At 37.1% G+C, this 18,426-nt stretch overlaps 1 protein-coding gene across 1 annotated transcript in view; it reads left to right on the top strand.

Moving 5' to 3' along the window:
• RAB30 (RAB30, member RAS oncogene family) overlaps positions 1-17,208 on the top strand; it is a 100,522-nt gene extending 83,314 nt beyond the window's left edge. Inside the window, exon 5 of the mRNA XM_010598180.3 lies at positions 323-17,208. Within this exon, the coding sequence (XP_010596482.1) occupies positions 323-573 (251 nt within the window). The 3' untranslated portion in view covers positions 574-17,208. The remainder of the gene's footprint in view (positions 1-322) is intronic.
• Positions 17,209-18,426: the final 1,218 nt, after the last annotated feature.

Below are 18,426 nucleotides of genomic sequence, written 5' to 3'. Positions count from 1 at the left end.
ATATCCTATATATACGATATATACTTCCACGGCAATATAGAGAGATAGTCTTCATTGCTTTAGACATTGGCAAAGAACCCCACTGTGTGGATGTACTATAGTTTATTTAGTCAGTCTTCAACTGATGGGCATTTGGATTGCTTCCAGTTCTTTGCTATTACAAACAGCACTGGTATTTTAAAATAAACATTCCAGTAATCACAATCACATTTGCTTTGGTTTACTCGCCCATCTGTCTGGTTTGACTTCAGATCTGGAGCTGAATTTTGATGCTTCTGAGGCTGCAAAAAGGCAAATGATGATTCCTTTATCACTGTTACAGGCAACAAGATTGATCTGGCTGAAAGGAGAGAGGTTTCTCAGCAGAGAGCTGAAGAATTCTCAGAGGCTCAGGACATGTATTACCTGGAGACATCAGCCAAGGAATCTGATAATGTGGAGAAACTCTTCCTTGACTTAGCATGCCGACTCATCAGTGAAGCCAGGCAGAACACACTTGTGAACAATGTATCTTCACCCGTACCTGGAGAAGGGAAAAGCATCAGCTATTTGACTTGTTGTAATTTCAACTAAAAGGCTGAGGCAAGGAGAGGAAAAAGGAATCAGCAGCTGCCCTGATGGGCCACCAATTGCTGGGGAGATCTGGCGATGACTGTGGCTCCTGCTCTCGGACCTTCTGACTCCTGTGGGCTGCTGAGCTTACAAAGCATGGCAGGCCAAGGGCCTTGTCCACAGGTCAGCATTAGCAGAACATAAAATGGTTTCACCCTTTTGCAGTCTGGAGTTGGAGCAAAGCAAAAATTGCACTAGGTGCTCCATGATCTGCAGAGCATGTTGCTTTTATTTTTTAAAAAAGCAAGTAAAAGCGCATTCCTGAACACAGTCCAAGGGGAAATGTACTGTAGAAATCCCTCCTGCACACCAGTGGGTGCACGTGGGGGCTATTCTTTAGGGCTTCAGTGGTAATCTCTGGGGGCCCTGGTTTTCTCATTTACCAGATAAACCAAAACTGGGAAGGCCAAGTACTTCCTCTGTGGTGTGTGTTGATGACCCCATGGAGATTTTAAAAAGTGTTATTTCTCTTGTCCACAGGCACTTTCAAGAACTTTGGGATGTAAAAATGAAATGAAACCTTTACCCATGACCAATAGCAACAATCATTGTTAATATATACAAGCCCCATGACTCCTTTTGGTGCTAATGGTTCCGCTATTTCACAGACCAAACGTTTTAGTACATCGATGTCCTTAAATGTACTATGTAGAAATAAAAAAAAAGGGGGGGGGAAGTCCACAAATTGGCACTCATTACTACATTTTTTAGGGTGGATTTGTTTGAAAAGGGAATACTTTTTCTTTCATGCTTCCCTCCAGATATCTACTATTTTCTTTCTGTATTCTCTCATCTTTCATGACTTTTAAGTAAATGAAAAAGTTTAAAAAAAGAAAAAAATGAATGGCTGATGCTATTCTAATATGAAATATTAGCCCTAAGACACTGAGTAGTATGAGAAAACAGGCCAGATCCGACCAAACTACTGTGGTTGTATGGACTGCAGTGCAGGGTTCCAAGCAGAGCACAGTCCTTAATAGCAGGTCACATCTTTTATTTCCTGGTACTATCCATCTTGGACAGACCAAGGCTTAGAATTTTGTAGATGTTTTAATATGATGTTAAGTAAGAATAGCAACAGATGAAAAATCTCACAAACCATTTTGTATATTCAGTGATCTCCTCAGAAATATTCTGCTTGTGGAAGCAGGCTGAACCGTCATTTGTCACCTCCTTCATGTAGTAATGTTACTTTCAGACTCATGACCATACATTCTTTTCTGTTTTCTTTCTCTACTTTCTCTTCATTTTCTCCTGCCCTCTTTCCTTCTGCTCTTCCTTCTCATCTTCCTTCCTTATATGCATGTGTTATTATAAATCTCCAATTCAAATGGAGGTATATATGCCTTTACTTTGCCAATTTTCAAACAGGACTCAAAATGGAAGACGTTGCTGAATATGTTACTATTTTTTCAGTGCCAAATTTTGATACCTTCCAATTTGTTCACTGATTTAAATGCAAATTGGGAAAATAATTAAACCTGTATGTTGTTGATGCTGTCAGATGTTTCTGTAGTTTGCTGCTTGGCATTCCTGAGGGAAGAGTGATGGATTAAGGGTATGATATGTAATTCCACTGTTGCTGTAGATGGTGACAATCTCAGTCCTGATGTGTTAATGTTTGAAAGCGATTTAACTTTAAAGAAACGAGTCATGTAGAGATACGATATCGATAAAACACTCTGGCATTTCTGCAGCACGTTTCAGAGTTACCAGTCTCTTGCACATGGGTATTATACACATCGTTTAAGGGACTGATACTTTTGGTTGGCCTCACTGTGTTTGTCTTTGGGTAAGAGAAGAGGATCCCAGAGTTTGAATTGTTTTATTTTAGAATCTGTCTCCATAGGAAAGAAAAAAAATTTTAATAAAAACTAACCAAAATAATTTATAATAATCATTGCCTTTCCCACCCCATCTTTTTCAGTAAGTCGGTAACTAAAAGAATTCAGAAAATAAGCTGATAAAGGTGGACAGAAGAACTTTTTAAACTGTAGGAGACGCCCCTATGTTTAGATTTGTTACCTTTCATTTACAGCAAATATTCATTGCTCTAAGCATAGCATGACTCAAATGTTGAGAATGAAGTTGCTTTGCAAATGTGGAGAAAATTTGTTAGATTGGACAAATTTAGTTGTAAAATAATAGCTTCTACGGCCACACTTGTATTCTGAAATTCTCATTCCCTAGGGCTTAGCCGCTATGAGTCGGAATCGACTCAGTGGCACTGGGTTTGGTTTGATTAGGGCTTAGCCTCTTCTATCTACCCTTGCTTGACCAGGATCAGAAGGGGATTAGAAAGCTCTGATCTTGGCACCTTGCCTCCCTGTTACTCCTCCCAGCCCTTCTGCTTATAGTCATCTATCCGTAGCCAACCAGCAGAGACACGTGAGAATGTGGGGCTTTGTTTCTTTTTGTTCTTTAGTTGTGTGAACTCCACATTAGGCCTTACGGACATTTTTTTATTGACGTATCCCAAGCTTGAGAACAGTCCCTGGTAATATTGTACATATTCAATAAATGCTAATAAACGACTTAGTGCTAAGAGGAGCTTTTCTGGTTAAATAGAAATTCCTTCAAGTAGAACTTGAGGAAGGACACTAAATTAAATGTAGTCATCTTAGCTCAGGCCAGGACCTAAGCATATTGGTTTGCCTAATAGTTCTCATTGATATGGGAGTATTTGCCAAGATGAGCCTACTTTAGATAAAAATTAATTCCCATTAATGGTGGGTGAAAAAAGAGCTGCTGCTTCATAATTTAGTTTGGCTTGGTCTGACTCCAAGAGTCCATTTCTTCCATTTTTGGTACGATCTTTTTTCCTTTTAAATAATGTTATTAAATATATGGCAGAACTTTTTTCAATTTCCAATGAAAAGGCATTCATGTTATGGAGTCATATACTTTCCTGATATTAATATTTTATTATGGCTTTGTATAGACTGTCCTCAAAGGATCTTATATTTTCTCCATTGCCTATGCAAGGTTTTTTATTTTTTAGTATGCTTTTATTAAATTTGTTGGATTGTATTAACTCTTAGTTTTAATTATACAGGGCCAATTATCCTTTCTGTGAATTACTTTGGTTAGGCCATTGGCTTTTCCTGGCCTTTCATCTTCCTTGTGTTTTAGACATGTTAGCATCTCTTTCTGAGTAAAGTGGCAAAAAATAACCAAAAGTGAAAATCAAATGAATGGATTTGACTACTTTTACAGCTCTGATTTAGAGTTTGGTAAGAAAGGAGGTAGAAGCCACTGACCAAAATAAGCTATTTGTATTAGGATTACTTATTTTAAGCAATTCAGATTTATTGGAAGGAAGAGGGAAATTTAACAGAGAACTGGATTCTTCTTTCTTCTGTTCAGGAATATATATGCCTTTGGAGGACACTGGTGACCCCCGCAGTGGAATGATTCACTTCCTTTACCCGTTAAGCTATTCCAATAATTTTTCCAAGGCCAAAATCAAGTTTCTGTTAATGAATTGTTCTGAATAAATACCAGTTGCAAGTGCTTTTGAACTGGTCTCTGACTAAAGTAAAAATATCTTTTTTTTATAAACCAAGTCACATGAATATTATTTTATTATAATCAAAAAATGGTTTCTTTTTTTTTTCACATATCAAACCAATGGCTTCAAAGATACTTTCTATTTCTTTACCCTCCGAAACTCTGTATATGTCATAGTCATAAATACATAAGGATCACTGCTCTATTAGCCTCTGGAAGAGCTCTTCTGGGTTTTGCCATTTTTTTTTTTTTTTAATTTCATCAACCATGTTCCTGACAGATGTTATTTTTAATGAGACTATTATAATACTTTTGAGACTTAACTTGAAAATTAAAAGCAGTGAAAAAAACCTTTGCCGCTCATTCTTTAGACAGATATTCCACAAACTCTGGTTTCACCCTGATTTTGGGATAAAGGAGGGCTGGTTTTCTTTCTTCTTTTTGGATTTTATTTTTGTAACATGAACCCATTTGTGCTTGCAAGAAAAGCTGCCTGCATGCTGGGTAGAAACATACTGAATTAAGAAATTATCATCCCTTCAACTAGTAAAGTGATGCTAGAACAAGGGAGATGGCACCTCATTTCCTTTCCTGAGTCATACTTTAAAATTAAAGACAAACTGAGGCATAAGCAAAATGGTGAAGGAGTTTAAGACATTTACAGGGTACTTGAGGGACTTTGGAAGATTTAACCTGAGAAAGAGAAAGGAATGCAATTAGTGCTCAAATATTTGATGAGCTGCTATTTGTAAAACTTTATAATCCAAAAGCCCACAGGATAGAGGTTATAGGACTACAGATTTGGGTCCCATGTCAGGAAAAACTGTCTCAGAAAGCTGGTCCACAATGGAAGGGGCTGCCTCAGATGATATGTTCTCTGTCATTGGTTTTCAAGCAGAGGCTAGATCAGCACTTGGCAAAGATGATGTGGAGAGGATCCAAGCACTGGTTGAGGGTTGAACTAGATGATTTATAAACTTAAAATCAATCGTATGTTGCAGTACTTTGTCCCTTATGACACATTCAGGTAAATATTTATTGACCCATAGCTAATGATTTTTTTTTTTATAAAAGGCTTTGCTTTTGCCAAAAGCAGGACTTTGAGCCTGTTTGTTCCAGATTGCACCCCTGCTGAAAATGTTTCCAACAAATTTCCAGGTGATGCTAATTGCTGCTGATTAGGGACCAATTCTGATAACCACCAGTAGAGCAGTGGTACTCAAAATTTATTATACATAAGAATCACCTGGGGATCTTGTTAAACTGTAGATTCTGATTCAGTATATCTGGGGTGGAGATACAAATTCTCAGCAGGGATTTGAACTGGAATGGAATGGTTCAAAGCCCTGGGCAAAGTGCATCCCAGCATCCAAAGAGAAGTTTACATGTAAGGTCAAACATGCCATTATACCCTGTGCAGAGATTGCTTTGTCAGTCCATTCATTGATGTCCTGTTAAAATCACAAACTGGCTTTTGAATTAAGAATGTACTCAAAAACTTTAGTTACATAAAACCACAGAAATTGTTCATTAATCATTGCCAAACTTAGGCTATGCTGTTTAGTGAATAATGGGTATCTTTTTTTTCTTCGGGATTTCAGGGTAGGTCTTTTTAGCAGAGCAGAATCTTCAGTTAAAGATCTCATGAAAATACCAACATGACGTTTTGCAGCTCCCATGAGAGATGGGCTGGTGGGTCACTGGCATAAAGCAACCCTCAAGACCTATTTTGGAAAATATTTGGTTAGTTGGTTTGAGTCTCTTGAGAAAACATGATCTGAAAATATTTTTAAAAGAACTGAAATCAAATTGCTTCATATAAAAAGTAATGAACACAGATCCTTGATTTGAAAATCAGAAGTAACTATAAGTTAATTTTGCTAATAAAGCCTATCACCCTAATTATTCCATCTGATAAATAGTTTGCACACTTGGTAGGCTGATATATAGTTCTTCATTGCTCTTTTAAAAAATGTCATTGGTCTTGCATCAGTAGGGCAAGAAACTTTCTTTGAATCCTTTGGATGAGAGGTCAGAGCACAAAAGCTAGCCACCGATTCTTTTTTTTTTAAAAGCAAAAAGAAAGTTTTATTTGGCATATATTCAAAAGGGGCAAAAGTGGAAGTTGGACAACCATGCTGCCACAGCCACGTCTGCTGGAATCCAAAGAATATTATAGACAAGAATGGGAAAACGGACAGGCATGCCCACCAATTCTTTGATTAACTTCCTGATACATATGAGTCAAAATTTTACTTTCCCACTGAGTTAAAGCAGAATTTTTGCAGATGCTGTGTTCTAGTTCCTGATAGAATACTTGGTGTGTGGTAGCTTTGATACTTCAGCAAATGATAAAGGGAGGTGTCATGGTACAGAAGGGAGAACACTAGGTTAGGTGTGAGGAGTCCTAGTACTGGCACTAATTAGCCATGACTCTTACGCAAAGCACAATCTCCTTGAGCACTAGTTTTTCCATCTATGAGATGGACTCAATACCTATCAGGATTACTGTGAAAATTAAATGAGATAAATTGAAAGTATAGTCTTGATAAACAGCAGTCAAATATTAGTTATTTTCTCCTTAAGAACATACTTTGGATGGTCTGATACAACTATAGGTCATGCAGGAACAAAACAAAGAACCCTTCCTTGCTGGCTTCAAATAAAAGAGCTCTGTTTCTGAAAGGGTGCCTTAAAAGGAAGCCACTTACTTCATCCATTATTCTGCATTTCAGCACTACTGTACACCAGAGACATCCTCCATTTTTTTTTTTTTTTTTAACATACTTCAGGAAAGGTATTCTTGCTCCTGATAGGCAATTCTAGGGTTGTAAACTCATCATCACATCAGGAAATTTACTCTTAGAACTCAAATACCTCACAGTACAATTTAAACCTCCTTCCTCTTCATCCCATTCTCTGTGGGAAGAACAATGAGATGATCCCTATGTTCTTTTTAAGTGGCCACTTTTATCATTTATTATTCTTTTTGCCTCATTTTTTTTTTTTAAATGACAGAAAAAAGCTCATTGTTATGATGGTGATTGTCAGGATCGATACTTACTAGCCCTTAGCTTCTTACTAGTATCAAATTCAGACCATACTCTTACTGTTAATTCTTCTGTTATACATGTATTTTTCCTCTTTAGTTATAACATAGTTATAACAATAATTATAACTATTATTGATGACAAAGTGTGCTTCTGAAGAACTATACTGGGGTGTGGTATGGTTTCTCCTGGAGGGAAAAAATGGAGTCATGGATCTCATTTTTGATCTGCTTTTAGCATTTAATTTCATGTATGACATTACCAAAACTCAAATGAGCAGGGTTTCTTTCCCTGACTACATGTGCACTAAGCTCTAAAATAAAAATTATAGTACCAAATAAGTTTTTGCCTAATAAAGGTAAAAATCTGTTGTGTTAGGACAATTTATCACTAGTTGAATGGTGCACGGCTTTTGTTTAAGGTTACACAATTATGCCTGGATTAAATAACAATAGTAAAACTTGACAACCCCTTTGAAAAGCAGCTGCTAAACATATTGTTTTGTGGAATGTAATCATTAGGAATAAAATTCTCTTGTCCTATATAATTGCAGAATGCTAGCGGAGATTTCTTGTAGACTATTTGACAATGAATGTCAACTGATGTATTAAAATATTTTTTAAAAAATCCTCTTATCCCTTTATGATGTGTTGAGGCTTTCATGTCCCTGTTAGAGAACATTTCAAATGACTGGAATGCTGTCTTCTGATTTCTACTCACTGAAGTGTCTTCTAGACATACCAGATGATTGGAGCTCCTTGACAGGTATATAAAGGAGCTACACAAATATATTGGATTAGTGCATGAGAAAATTGCTGCTTTCAGCAAAAGAACTCTGCTCGAATTTTCAGATAATAAAGGGTTAATAAGGATTTTTTTTTGTAATTTAAAGGAAGAAAGTGTACTCCATATATATACTGTTCTACACATTTTTATGCATGCTTTAGTATAGGGATGGAATAAAATGCAAAATATAAAATTCTGGAGATCTTCTCAGCCGCTGGTTATAATATTTAGAGAAGCTGTTTTATGAACTTAGAGAATTCCTGATCCCCTACTACCCCCCTGCTCTTTCCATCAAAACATGGTTCTTTAACATATGTGTAGTTTTAACAAAGATGTTAATCATCAAGTCTTATGAACTTACTCTTAATATTTGGCTATGGGTTTTAAGTATAGGCTCTCAGTAAAATCTGAATACATTAGTATATAAAATCTAACCATCACCTTCAACACAAGCATTACACTTGGTTTTAAATATTAATATGTAAATATTAATAGTACACTGTATTATGCTTTGTGCTTTTTTTTTTTTTGCTTAACGAAAAGCCTGTTAGAAATATAGCCAATGATGACCTGAACTCAATTAGCTGAAAACATTCTGTGGAATGGTGATTGTATGAAGAATTCAATCAACATTAAATAAGAGGGGAGGAGGAGAGGAACCTGAACAAAATAGTTTTTAATGAAGTTGCATCTCTCTCTCTCTCTTTATTAAGATATAATTCACATACTATACAATTGGCGCTTTTAAAGTGTTTAATTCACTAGCTTTTATAGCATTCATAATGATGTACAACCATGACCACTAATTCCAGAACACTTTCTTCATCCAAAAGAAACCCGAAACCCATTAGCAATCATGAAGATGACTGGCAACCATTAATTTACTGTCTCTATAGATTTGCCTGTTCTGGACATTTCATATAAATGGAATCATACAATATGCAGCCTTTTGTGTCTGGCTTTTTTCACTTAGCATAATGTTATCAAGGTTCACCCATGTCGCAGCATGAATCAGTACTTTATATAATTTTATGGCTGGATAATATTGTATTGCATGGACATGCCACATTTTATTTATCCATTCATCACTTGGTGAACATTTGAGTTGTATCTCCTTTTGGCTATAGTGAACAATGCTGCTTTGAACACTGGTGTAGAAATTTTTGTGTGGACATATGTTTTCACATCTCTCTCAAAAGGAATTCTATAACAAATCAAGTAACTTCGGTTCATTTGAGTAAAATCTCTTAAAATCATACTTGGAGAATGTAATTTATAATCTTAAACCAATCAATTAGGTGACCGCTAAATAATGGCTAATTCCCCAATATGTCCTTAAGAATTTTTTGTAAGCCTGTCTTTTAGATATAATAATCAATTTTACAAAAACTGCTTCAGTCTTCAGAAATTGGGTTGTCATCACATCCAGAATTTCTAAAGTCCTCTGCACTGTTTCAAAGGACAACTACAAATCATGCTGGAGAGGACTTCTTACTCAATTTTTTAGGATTCAATAAAGGATCATTTTTAATATATAATTTCTTTAATATGTTGACGATCTTTTCAAGTTTGAATTTTCCTTCTTGAAAAAAGATAGTCAAATCATCAAACCACCTAACTGTCCATAATTCATACTGAGAGTAAAAGCAAAAATAATGTATTTTGTGTGCAAAGGATGAATGTATTTTTAAAATTTGTAACAATTTTTTAAAAAGCTAAATGAAAATTGCTTTCCCATGTACTTGTACAGAAATAAACACTTCCTGTTGCCCATATTTTGGAGGATCATTGCCATCAAAGCATGTAAAAATCAAATAATGTTTAACTACACTAACTGCCTTTCAGTGTGATGTGGAATGTGCTCTGGATTTGGGCATCTGGAGACTTGAGTTGGAACGTTGATTTTTCAGTTGGCTAGCTTGGCCAAGTCATCTAACACGTTGCACCACAGTCTTCTCCTTTTCAAAATAAGAGGCAAGATTAGATAATCTTTAAGGCCTCCTCCAGTTATAGCACTAAATAAGACCTGTTATATTTGGGATGTGAAAATTATCTGCTTATTATTTCTACTGGTGAGAAAGATGTTTCATCCTATGATATACTGAAAGAAATACTATACTGAGAACCAGGAATTATAAATTCTAGTCCCAGTTCTGACACTGAGAAGTTGTGTGATTTTGACATTTGATTTCAAGCCTTAATTTCCCCAACTACAAAGTATGTATACTGGGTTAGATATGATTACATTCCCTTCCAGCTAAAAAACATTCCATAGTTCTATATTCTTTAGAGATATAACTTACATTATCTTTCATATTTAGGATGAAACTACTTACTCATCACTGGTAAGGCACTCATTCATTCACCTATTCATTTATTCACCATAGTATATCGAGCATACAGGGCAGGTGCAGGAATCTGCTTTTAGATGACCCCAACACCGCACTGTGTGGAAACCTTGGTGGCATAGCGGTTAAGTGCTATGGCTGCTAATGAAAAGGTTAGCAGTTTGAATCCACCAGGTGCTCCTTGGAAACTCTATGGGACAGTTCTACTCTGTCCTATAGGGTCCCTATGAGTCGAAATTGACTTGATGGCAACAGGTTTCGGGTACCCCCACTGTAAGCATCATAAATTTGCACCTTTTCTTAAGATCCATCCCCACTCCAATCCTTGCCTTTCTCTGTCTTGGGACATACATTTAACAGACAAGTGTCTTGGATTAAGAACAAGTACAGTGGGTCATGGAGGATAGAGTTAACAGGGTGACAAGGGGATCAAACCTATGCCTTTAGAGTTGATGGCATAGTGTTCTTAGTTAACTGACTATAGACAATCTGTAACCTTATCTGTTATTATCATTTAGCATTTATAAAGTACTGAGCTTTATAGAATCATTTACTATGTTATTGTCCAATGACAATTTCTCTGCAGATGGTGTGAAACTTAATTTTGCTATTTTAGCACCTTCATTAAAAGGATGTGTTTACAGATATCTCTGAATTTATAAATTTTGTGGTTTTAAGTGATCCACTATTAATATTAGTTTCAACCACATGAAATTGCAGTTTTGTGGGTCAAAAACAGTCAAGTATTGGCAATTTCATATAGTTCTAATATGATGTAGTAAGTTGCAAGCAGCCAAGCCTGTGGGGAGGGGAAAAACCAGTAGCTGGAAGAAAAAGTAAAGCTTGTCTCTGACGTTTTTTCCTTCTGTTTGCTTTTCCCATTAAGGGAATTTGGACAAGTTATTTAATCTTGCACGTTGGTTAAACGTGCTTGGTTAAATTTGGTTAAATGGGACAAATCACAAACTTGCACAGAATTTTAAAATGCCAATTCAAGTGCATACGATTACAGATTACTGGAAGGTATTAAATGTGGTTTATTCCCAGCTGTCTACATTTTTAGGTCACTGTACTTATTAGAGGATCATTATCATTATCATTAGTTGACTCCATTATGCCACGTCTGGCAACTGGTAGGCTATACCTGATGTATGCCAACTATATACCCTAAAACACATCTGCAGCCAAGGGATGAAACCTGGAGTTATATTTAAACCACAATCATGTGGTTGTGCTTTTGGCCAGGTGTTCACATCTGAATATTTCAAGAACTAAAGTACATTTCAGGAACTGAAATATCTTATTTACATTACTTGGAGGAAACCACATGTTAGTAATATAAGATACCTGGTGTGGTAGTGGTTAAGTGCTACAGCTGCTAACTAAGAGGTTGGCAGTTCGAATCCACCAGGCGCTCCTTGGAAACTCTATGGGGCAGTTCTACTCTGTTCTACAGGGTCACTATGAGTCAGAATCGACTCGACAGCAGTGGGTTTGGTTTTTGGTTTATCTAAATTTTTATACCTCAGATTTCTTAAGTCTTCCAAGAGAATAGCTGTATTTTCACATCTAGATCAAGATAAACTCGGAGAAATAGTCTTCCCATTTTTGACCTTAGAAAGGTCAAAACAAAACTAAAAACTGTATGAAGCCTAACAGTTTACAAAGCTAACTGATGCTCATATTCATATTTAATTTTCATAATCCTATGAAGTACTTTAAACAGCTGGAGTGGAAAGTGTACAGGTTTTGAAAGAAAATGAAGAATATGCTTAGATCATGGAAAGCATTCTAGGCAAAGTCCAAGTATCTGTATCACTTTATGCAAGTTACTTAATCTCTTTTTACCTGAATTTCCTCATTTATAAAATGAGGATCTTAATGCTTGACTTCGTTTATTTATCAAGCACCTACTACGTGCCAAGTAGTGTTCTGGCACCTGGAAACAGCAGTGAACAAAACAGAAAAACTTACTTTCATGTAATTTACATCATAGCATGGGAGTGGTAGAAAATAAATACACAGTATGTCAGGTGGTCATAATTACTATGGAGAAAATAAAGCAGGGCAAGGGAGAGGCAGTGATGGTGGAGTGTTGCTATTTTATATGGAATGGTCAAAGAAAGGCCTCATTGTTAATGTGTCATTTGAAAACAGACCTGAAGGAAGTAAGGAAGGGAATTGTGTGCATATCCTAGTGAACAGTGTTCTAGGATAGAATGTGCAAAGACCTTAGTTAAGGTGAAAGAATTCTTGGTGGTCCCAGAACAGCAAGGGTTCTAGTACGGCTAAAATAAAATGAATGAATGCGGTGGAAAATGAGGTTTGATGGGGGCAACAGTATAGATCATTGGGTTCTGGAGGCCATTGCAAGGAAACCAAGGTCCTTTGGTTTTTACTTACAGTGGGATGGACGCCGTTGGAGGGTTTTGAGTAGAAGAGTGATCTCACATATATAAACGGGATCACTTTGCTGCTGTGTTGAGGACAGATTATAAAAGGGCAAAGGCGGAAAAAGGGAGACCATTTAGGGAGACTAATGCTATAAGTCAGGTGACTTGGTCCACATAGTGTGTGAAGATTGTGAGAAGTGCTTATATTCTAGCTATAGTTTATTTAACTTACAGAAAATTTCAAGCAGATAAAAGTAGACAGAATAGTAAATGAATCTGTCTACCCCTTCAAAAATAATCAACTCATGGCCAATCTTATTCCATCTATATCCCTATCCATTTCCCCCATCCTATATTATTTTGAAGCAAGGCTCACACATCAAAATAATTTCCTCCACAAATATTTCTTTATGTACCATTAAAACGTAAGGGTTAAAAAAAAAACATAACCACAAAATCATTATCATATCTAAACATTTAAAAATAAATCTTTAATAAAGTATAGATTCTGGATACATTTTGAGGGTAGAGCCTACAGTTCTTGTTCATGTTTTAGATATGCAGAAAGGAGTCAAGGATGACTGTGAGGTTTTTGGCTTAAGCAACTGGTAGATTGTATTGACATTTACCTTCTTGGAGCACACTTTGGGAAGGGCAGATTGGGGGCAAGGGGTGATCAGGAGTTTGGTTTAGGACATACTGAATTTAAGGTGTCTACTGGATATCCAAATAGAGATGTTGAGTTGGAAGTTGCATATATGTGCCTGAAGTTTGGGAAACGATCAAGGCTGGAGGTAAAAATTTGGGAGTTGATAGCACATAGATGGTTTTGAAAAGTTATGAAACTTTTTGACATCACCAAAGAAGTGAGTATAAGTGGAGAAGAGGTCTGAGGACTGAACTGTGAGGCACTCCAACCTTTAGTCAAGGATAAGAAAGAATCAGCAAGGAAGCTAGAAGGTATAGTCCGTGAAACAGAAAGAAAACCAAGAGAGTGATAAACCAAGAGGGTGATGTTCTGAAAGCCTAGTGAAGAAAGTTAGTTCACAGAAGCTGTGATCAACTGTGTCAAATGCTGCTAATCTATCAAGAAAGATAAAGACTAAGAATTAACTATGGCCCCACTCCCCTTTAAAAAAAAAAAAAGAGTTAATCATGGACTTAACAATATGAAGATCACTGGTGACCCTGAAAAGAGCTATTTTAGCAGAGTGATGAAGATGAAGAAACGTCTTGAGTGGGTTCAAGAGAATTGGAGGAGAGGAAATGGAGACAACGACTATGGCATAAACTCTTTTAAGGAGTCTTTGCTGTTAAAAGGATGTTGAGAGGAACGTGAGGCCAAAAATTTTGTTTTTAAGGCTGGATATATTATTCCGAAAGGAATGACCATGAAGTGATTCATGATTCAGGAAGGAGGGAGGCAGTATCTGGAGTAATATCCCTGAGTTCACAAGCGGAAGGATTGACCTTAAGGTCCACAGACATTTCTGACACATTAGCAGGAGGGAATGCAGGGACTATGGGCACTCAGGAGTCCCTGGGTTGTGTAAACGGTGAATGTATTTGTTAACTGAAAGCTTAGGAGGTTTGCATCTACCAGAAGCACCATGAAAGAAAGGCCTGATGATCTACTTCTGAAAAACCAGCCATTGAAAACCCTACTGAGCATGGTTCTACTCCAACACACATGGGGTCACCATGAGTTGGAATCGACTCGTAGATAACTGGATTGGTTTGGTTTAATGGGCACCTAGCCATACGAGGACATAGCGAGGAAGTTAGAAGATAACACACTTAAGTGCTCGACATACAGGAGGCATACAACAAGCATTAGATCCATTCTCTTTGGGGTGTTTTTTTTTGTTTGGTTGGTATTTTAAATAATGCTAACAAGTTGAAGTCACAGATGGCTGCTTTACCAATCAGTGGGTGTTAACAACAGAAATATTTGGCTCTAGAAAACTGTGCAAGGCAAAATGTTGGTGAAATACTTATAAACGTGGCATATTAGTTAGGATTATTCGGCTGTATATATTTTTAAAAAACCAAGAAAAGAAGACAGGGATTTCTTTTTTCTCACGTAAAAGAAATCTAGAGATTGGCAGCCTGGAACTGATATTTTGGTTTCAGTGTGCCGTCAGTGACCTCGGCTCTTTCTCACATCTGGCTTCTATTTACAAGATGACCTAACGGTCCAAGATGACTGCCAGAGCCCTAGCCATCATATCCCAGTCTCAGCAGCAGGGAGGAGGGAGGGAGGAGACAGGAAAAGGGCCTGATTCACTCATTTTAAGGAGACTTCTTGGAAGTTCCATGCAACACTTCTACTTGTATCTCTCTGGCCAGAGCTTGACCTGCAAGGAAGCTGGGAAAGATAGCCTTTTAACAGGACATATTGCTACCCTGAATAAAATAGGGGTTTTGTCATAATCTCTACCTTTGCTTTTGTAGGAACAGTATAGTTTTGTATATAAAATACTTGAACCCTAGTTTTTAGATCTATCATATACTAGTTGTGGCCCTGAACAAGAGGCAACTCGTTGCTATGTTTGTGCCTCCGTTTTCCTCTTCTATAAAAGAATTGAGCTAATATTACCTACTACACACGGTTATTCTGAGAAGTAAATGAAATAATACTGGAAAAGTGCCATAGCGTCTGGTACAAATAGGTATGCAGAAAGTGGTAATGTTACATACATATGTGAAATAAAAGATGAGTCATCTTAATTATGTATTTGTGAAAACCTATAGGACTGTACAACACAAATTGTGAACCCTAAACTATGGACTATAGTTAATAACAATGTATCAATATTGGTTAATCAATGGTATCACATACTCCACAGGAATGCAAGATGTCAATAATAGCAACAGTATGCAGCGGTTGGGGATTATAGAGGAACTCTGTACTTTCTGCACAATTATTCTGTAAGCCTAAAGCTGCTCTGAAAGAAGTCCATTAAAAAAAAAAAGGTATCATCTAACAGGCCATTGGCGTCTAGTTAACCAGACTGATTGACTACTCAGAGTTACAGGTTTAAGAGCAGAATCACCACATCTACTTCCCCCATATTATATAAGCAATACCCTGAGATCAACGGAGGAGAGTTGTAACATACTGTCTCCATATTGACTCTAGCTAATTTAATCACGCCCAGTCAACTTTTTCAAATTCACACTTGTCCAAATGCTTTCAAATAATCTCTTCAGCTGGTACCGGCCCACCTGCAAGCCCTGAGACAGGCCATTTGGGTGAAGCTAATTTTAGATCTTCAAAGAGTAGGTAAATGCTTCTTCAGCCACTGCTAGTTTTTGGCCTGTTTTTACCCATCTTAGATAATACCAATTACTGGAGTCATAATCAATAGCTGGTGTAAACAACACTAGATCTGATTGCAGGTGCTGTCATGTCCACCAACTCAGGCTCTGCACTCTTGTAGTTGCTGTTTATGAAATATGAAAAGGCTAATCAGCACTGGGTTTTGCAATGTCATGAGTTACCATTTCCCACTCAGGCAGACAGGGGATCGACAAACACTTGGCTTCTGGCAGAGCTGGTGTCTCTAGTTAGTCAGCAGAAAATGTTTCAGCCAGTGAAGGAACTGTGAGGAGGGGAAATGGGCCAAGTGGTCATGAGTTTGTTTGGCACCTAAACAGAACCACAGGAACAGACTGAATTTAGGGGAAAGGTAGGATTTTAATAGGTTAGTTTTCTCTAATCACATCTCAAATTACTTTAGGCTGAAAAAAGCAAGTGATGGACCCAAAGAAACACTGCAGAATACCTATGTTTGACCTTAAATTATTCAAGAGGTGAAGTTGCACAGAGAAAGGCCTAACCTGAGAGATGGGCACTCATGCAGCATTGGCCCTTAGCCTCATGAGAGGCAGTGCAACACACTGGAAAAGTCAAGAGCTTTTGCTCTGCCACTTATTAGCAACGTGGATCTGGCCTTGAGTGAGTTACCCAATCACTGCAAACTCAGTTTATAAAGTTTATAGGGATAGTATCCCCTTCAATTCTCATAGGATACTTGTGAGGAATAAATGACAAAGTATGTAAAATATCTAAGAGGGCCAGCCCAATGAGAGTGAGAGATATTTAACATGTTAGTGCTTTTTGCTTCTTTCCTACAATTCATACTTTTTAAAAATTTTTTCAATAAAAACTAAACCATGAATATTCTATATAGAAACATGGAATATACAAAACGAATGTATCAATGAACTATTATAAGGTAAACCGCCTTTGTATTTGGGTCAAGAAATATAACCTTGCCAACCACCCGAGAATCCTTCCTCCTCAAAATAATATACTATCCTTACTTTCATAGTAATCAAGACAGTGATGCACTCAAGTGTGCATCTCAAGGGACTGGAGTTTAGTTCTGCCCAATCTTATAAAACTTCACGTCCCTTATTTTATTGTACAGGTTCCTCCTCCATCCCTTTCTTTTTACAATAATCATCTATTGAAGAACATGAGCTGTCTGACCTGCAGTTTCCCAGTCTGGGTGTTGCTGATTACATTTTTATGGTGCAGGTCAGCATGTTCTTCTGTCCGTTGTACATTTTGTAAATTGACAGCTGGATGCAGAGGCATGATCAGTCTCAGGTTTGATCCCTTTGGCAAGACCAGAGAAAATGGTATGTTCTTTCATCGGGAAATATGTACCTTTTTGGAATGTTAGCAGCCATTGATACTCATTGAGCACATCCATTATTCACTTAGGGTTGTAAAATGGTAATACTCCATTCCTACTATTAAAAAAATGAGTTGGAATATTTTTATAGAGAATTACCCTCATCTCTGTGGTTACCCACATAAGAGCAAGATACATGCTTCTTTCACCTTATTTCTAAGTTTTCAAGATAAGTTTGTTCTCTATCATTCTCTGACAGTGACTAGTTTTAAAAATATCATTATAAATTCATGAGTTATATATATGTATGTGTGTGTATTATTTTTTGTGTTAGTTGCTGTCCAACTCATGGTGACCACATGCGTGCAGACTAGACCTGCTCCACAGCTCCATAGGGTTTTTAAGGCTGTAACGATTAGGCAGCAGATCACCAGGCCTGTCTTCTGAGGCACCTCCGGGTAGGTTCAAATCAACCTTTTGGCTGGTACCCAGAAAAAAAAAAAAAAACAGTGCTTTGGCTAGTAGGTGAGTGCTTTGTTTGCACCACCTAAGGACTCTTGTGTGTGAACCCTTTAAATATACCATATACCTTGATCTGCACTTTACTTTTTTCACCATTTCTTCAGTGTATCATTCCATGAATATTATATACATATAAAGCATCATGTGCATATTGATGAATATTTGTTTCATTATCTTGCAACTGCCAACAATGCCGTATGGAATATCTTCCTTATATATTTCTTTACATATATATACTTGTGGGATAAATTCCTAGAAGTGGGATTGCTGCTAAAAGGGAACATGGATTTAAAATTGTCATAGATAATACAAATTGTCTCCTACAGAATTTGTACCAACTACATTCCCATGAACAATGTATCAGTGATAAGGAATCCTTTCAAAAAATACTTGGGGTTGGGGTGGGGGATGTGCAAAGGGTCAGAAAAAGAATGCTTCAATTTTAATAAACACATGGGGAAAGGTCACGGTAGAGGCAAGGAGTTGGAGCTGGGTATTGCAGCCATAGAAAAAACCAAAACATCAAAAATGGTATTCAGGAAAGGGATAGATGGAAGTA

The sequence above is a fragment of the Loxodonta africana genome, chromosome 7 (assembly GCF_030014295.1).
Source record: "Loxodonta africana isolate mLoxAfr1 chromosome 7, mLoxAfr1.hap2, whole genome shotgun sequence".
NCBI lineage: Eukaryota > Metazoa > Chordata > Mammalia > Proboscidea > Elephantidae > Loxodonta > Loxodonta africana.
This window is presented reverse-complemented; position numbering and strand designations above follow the sequence as displayed.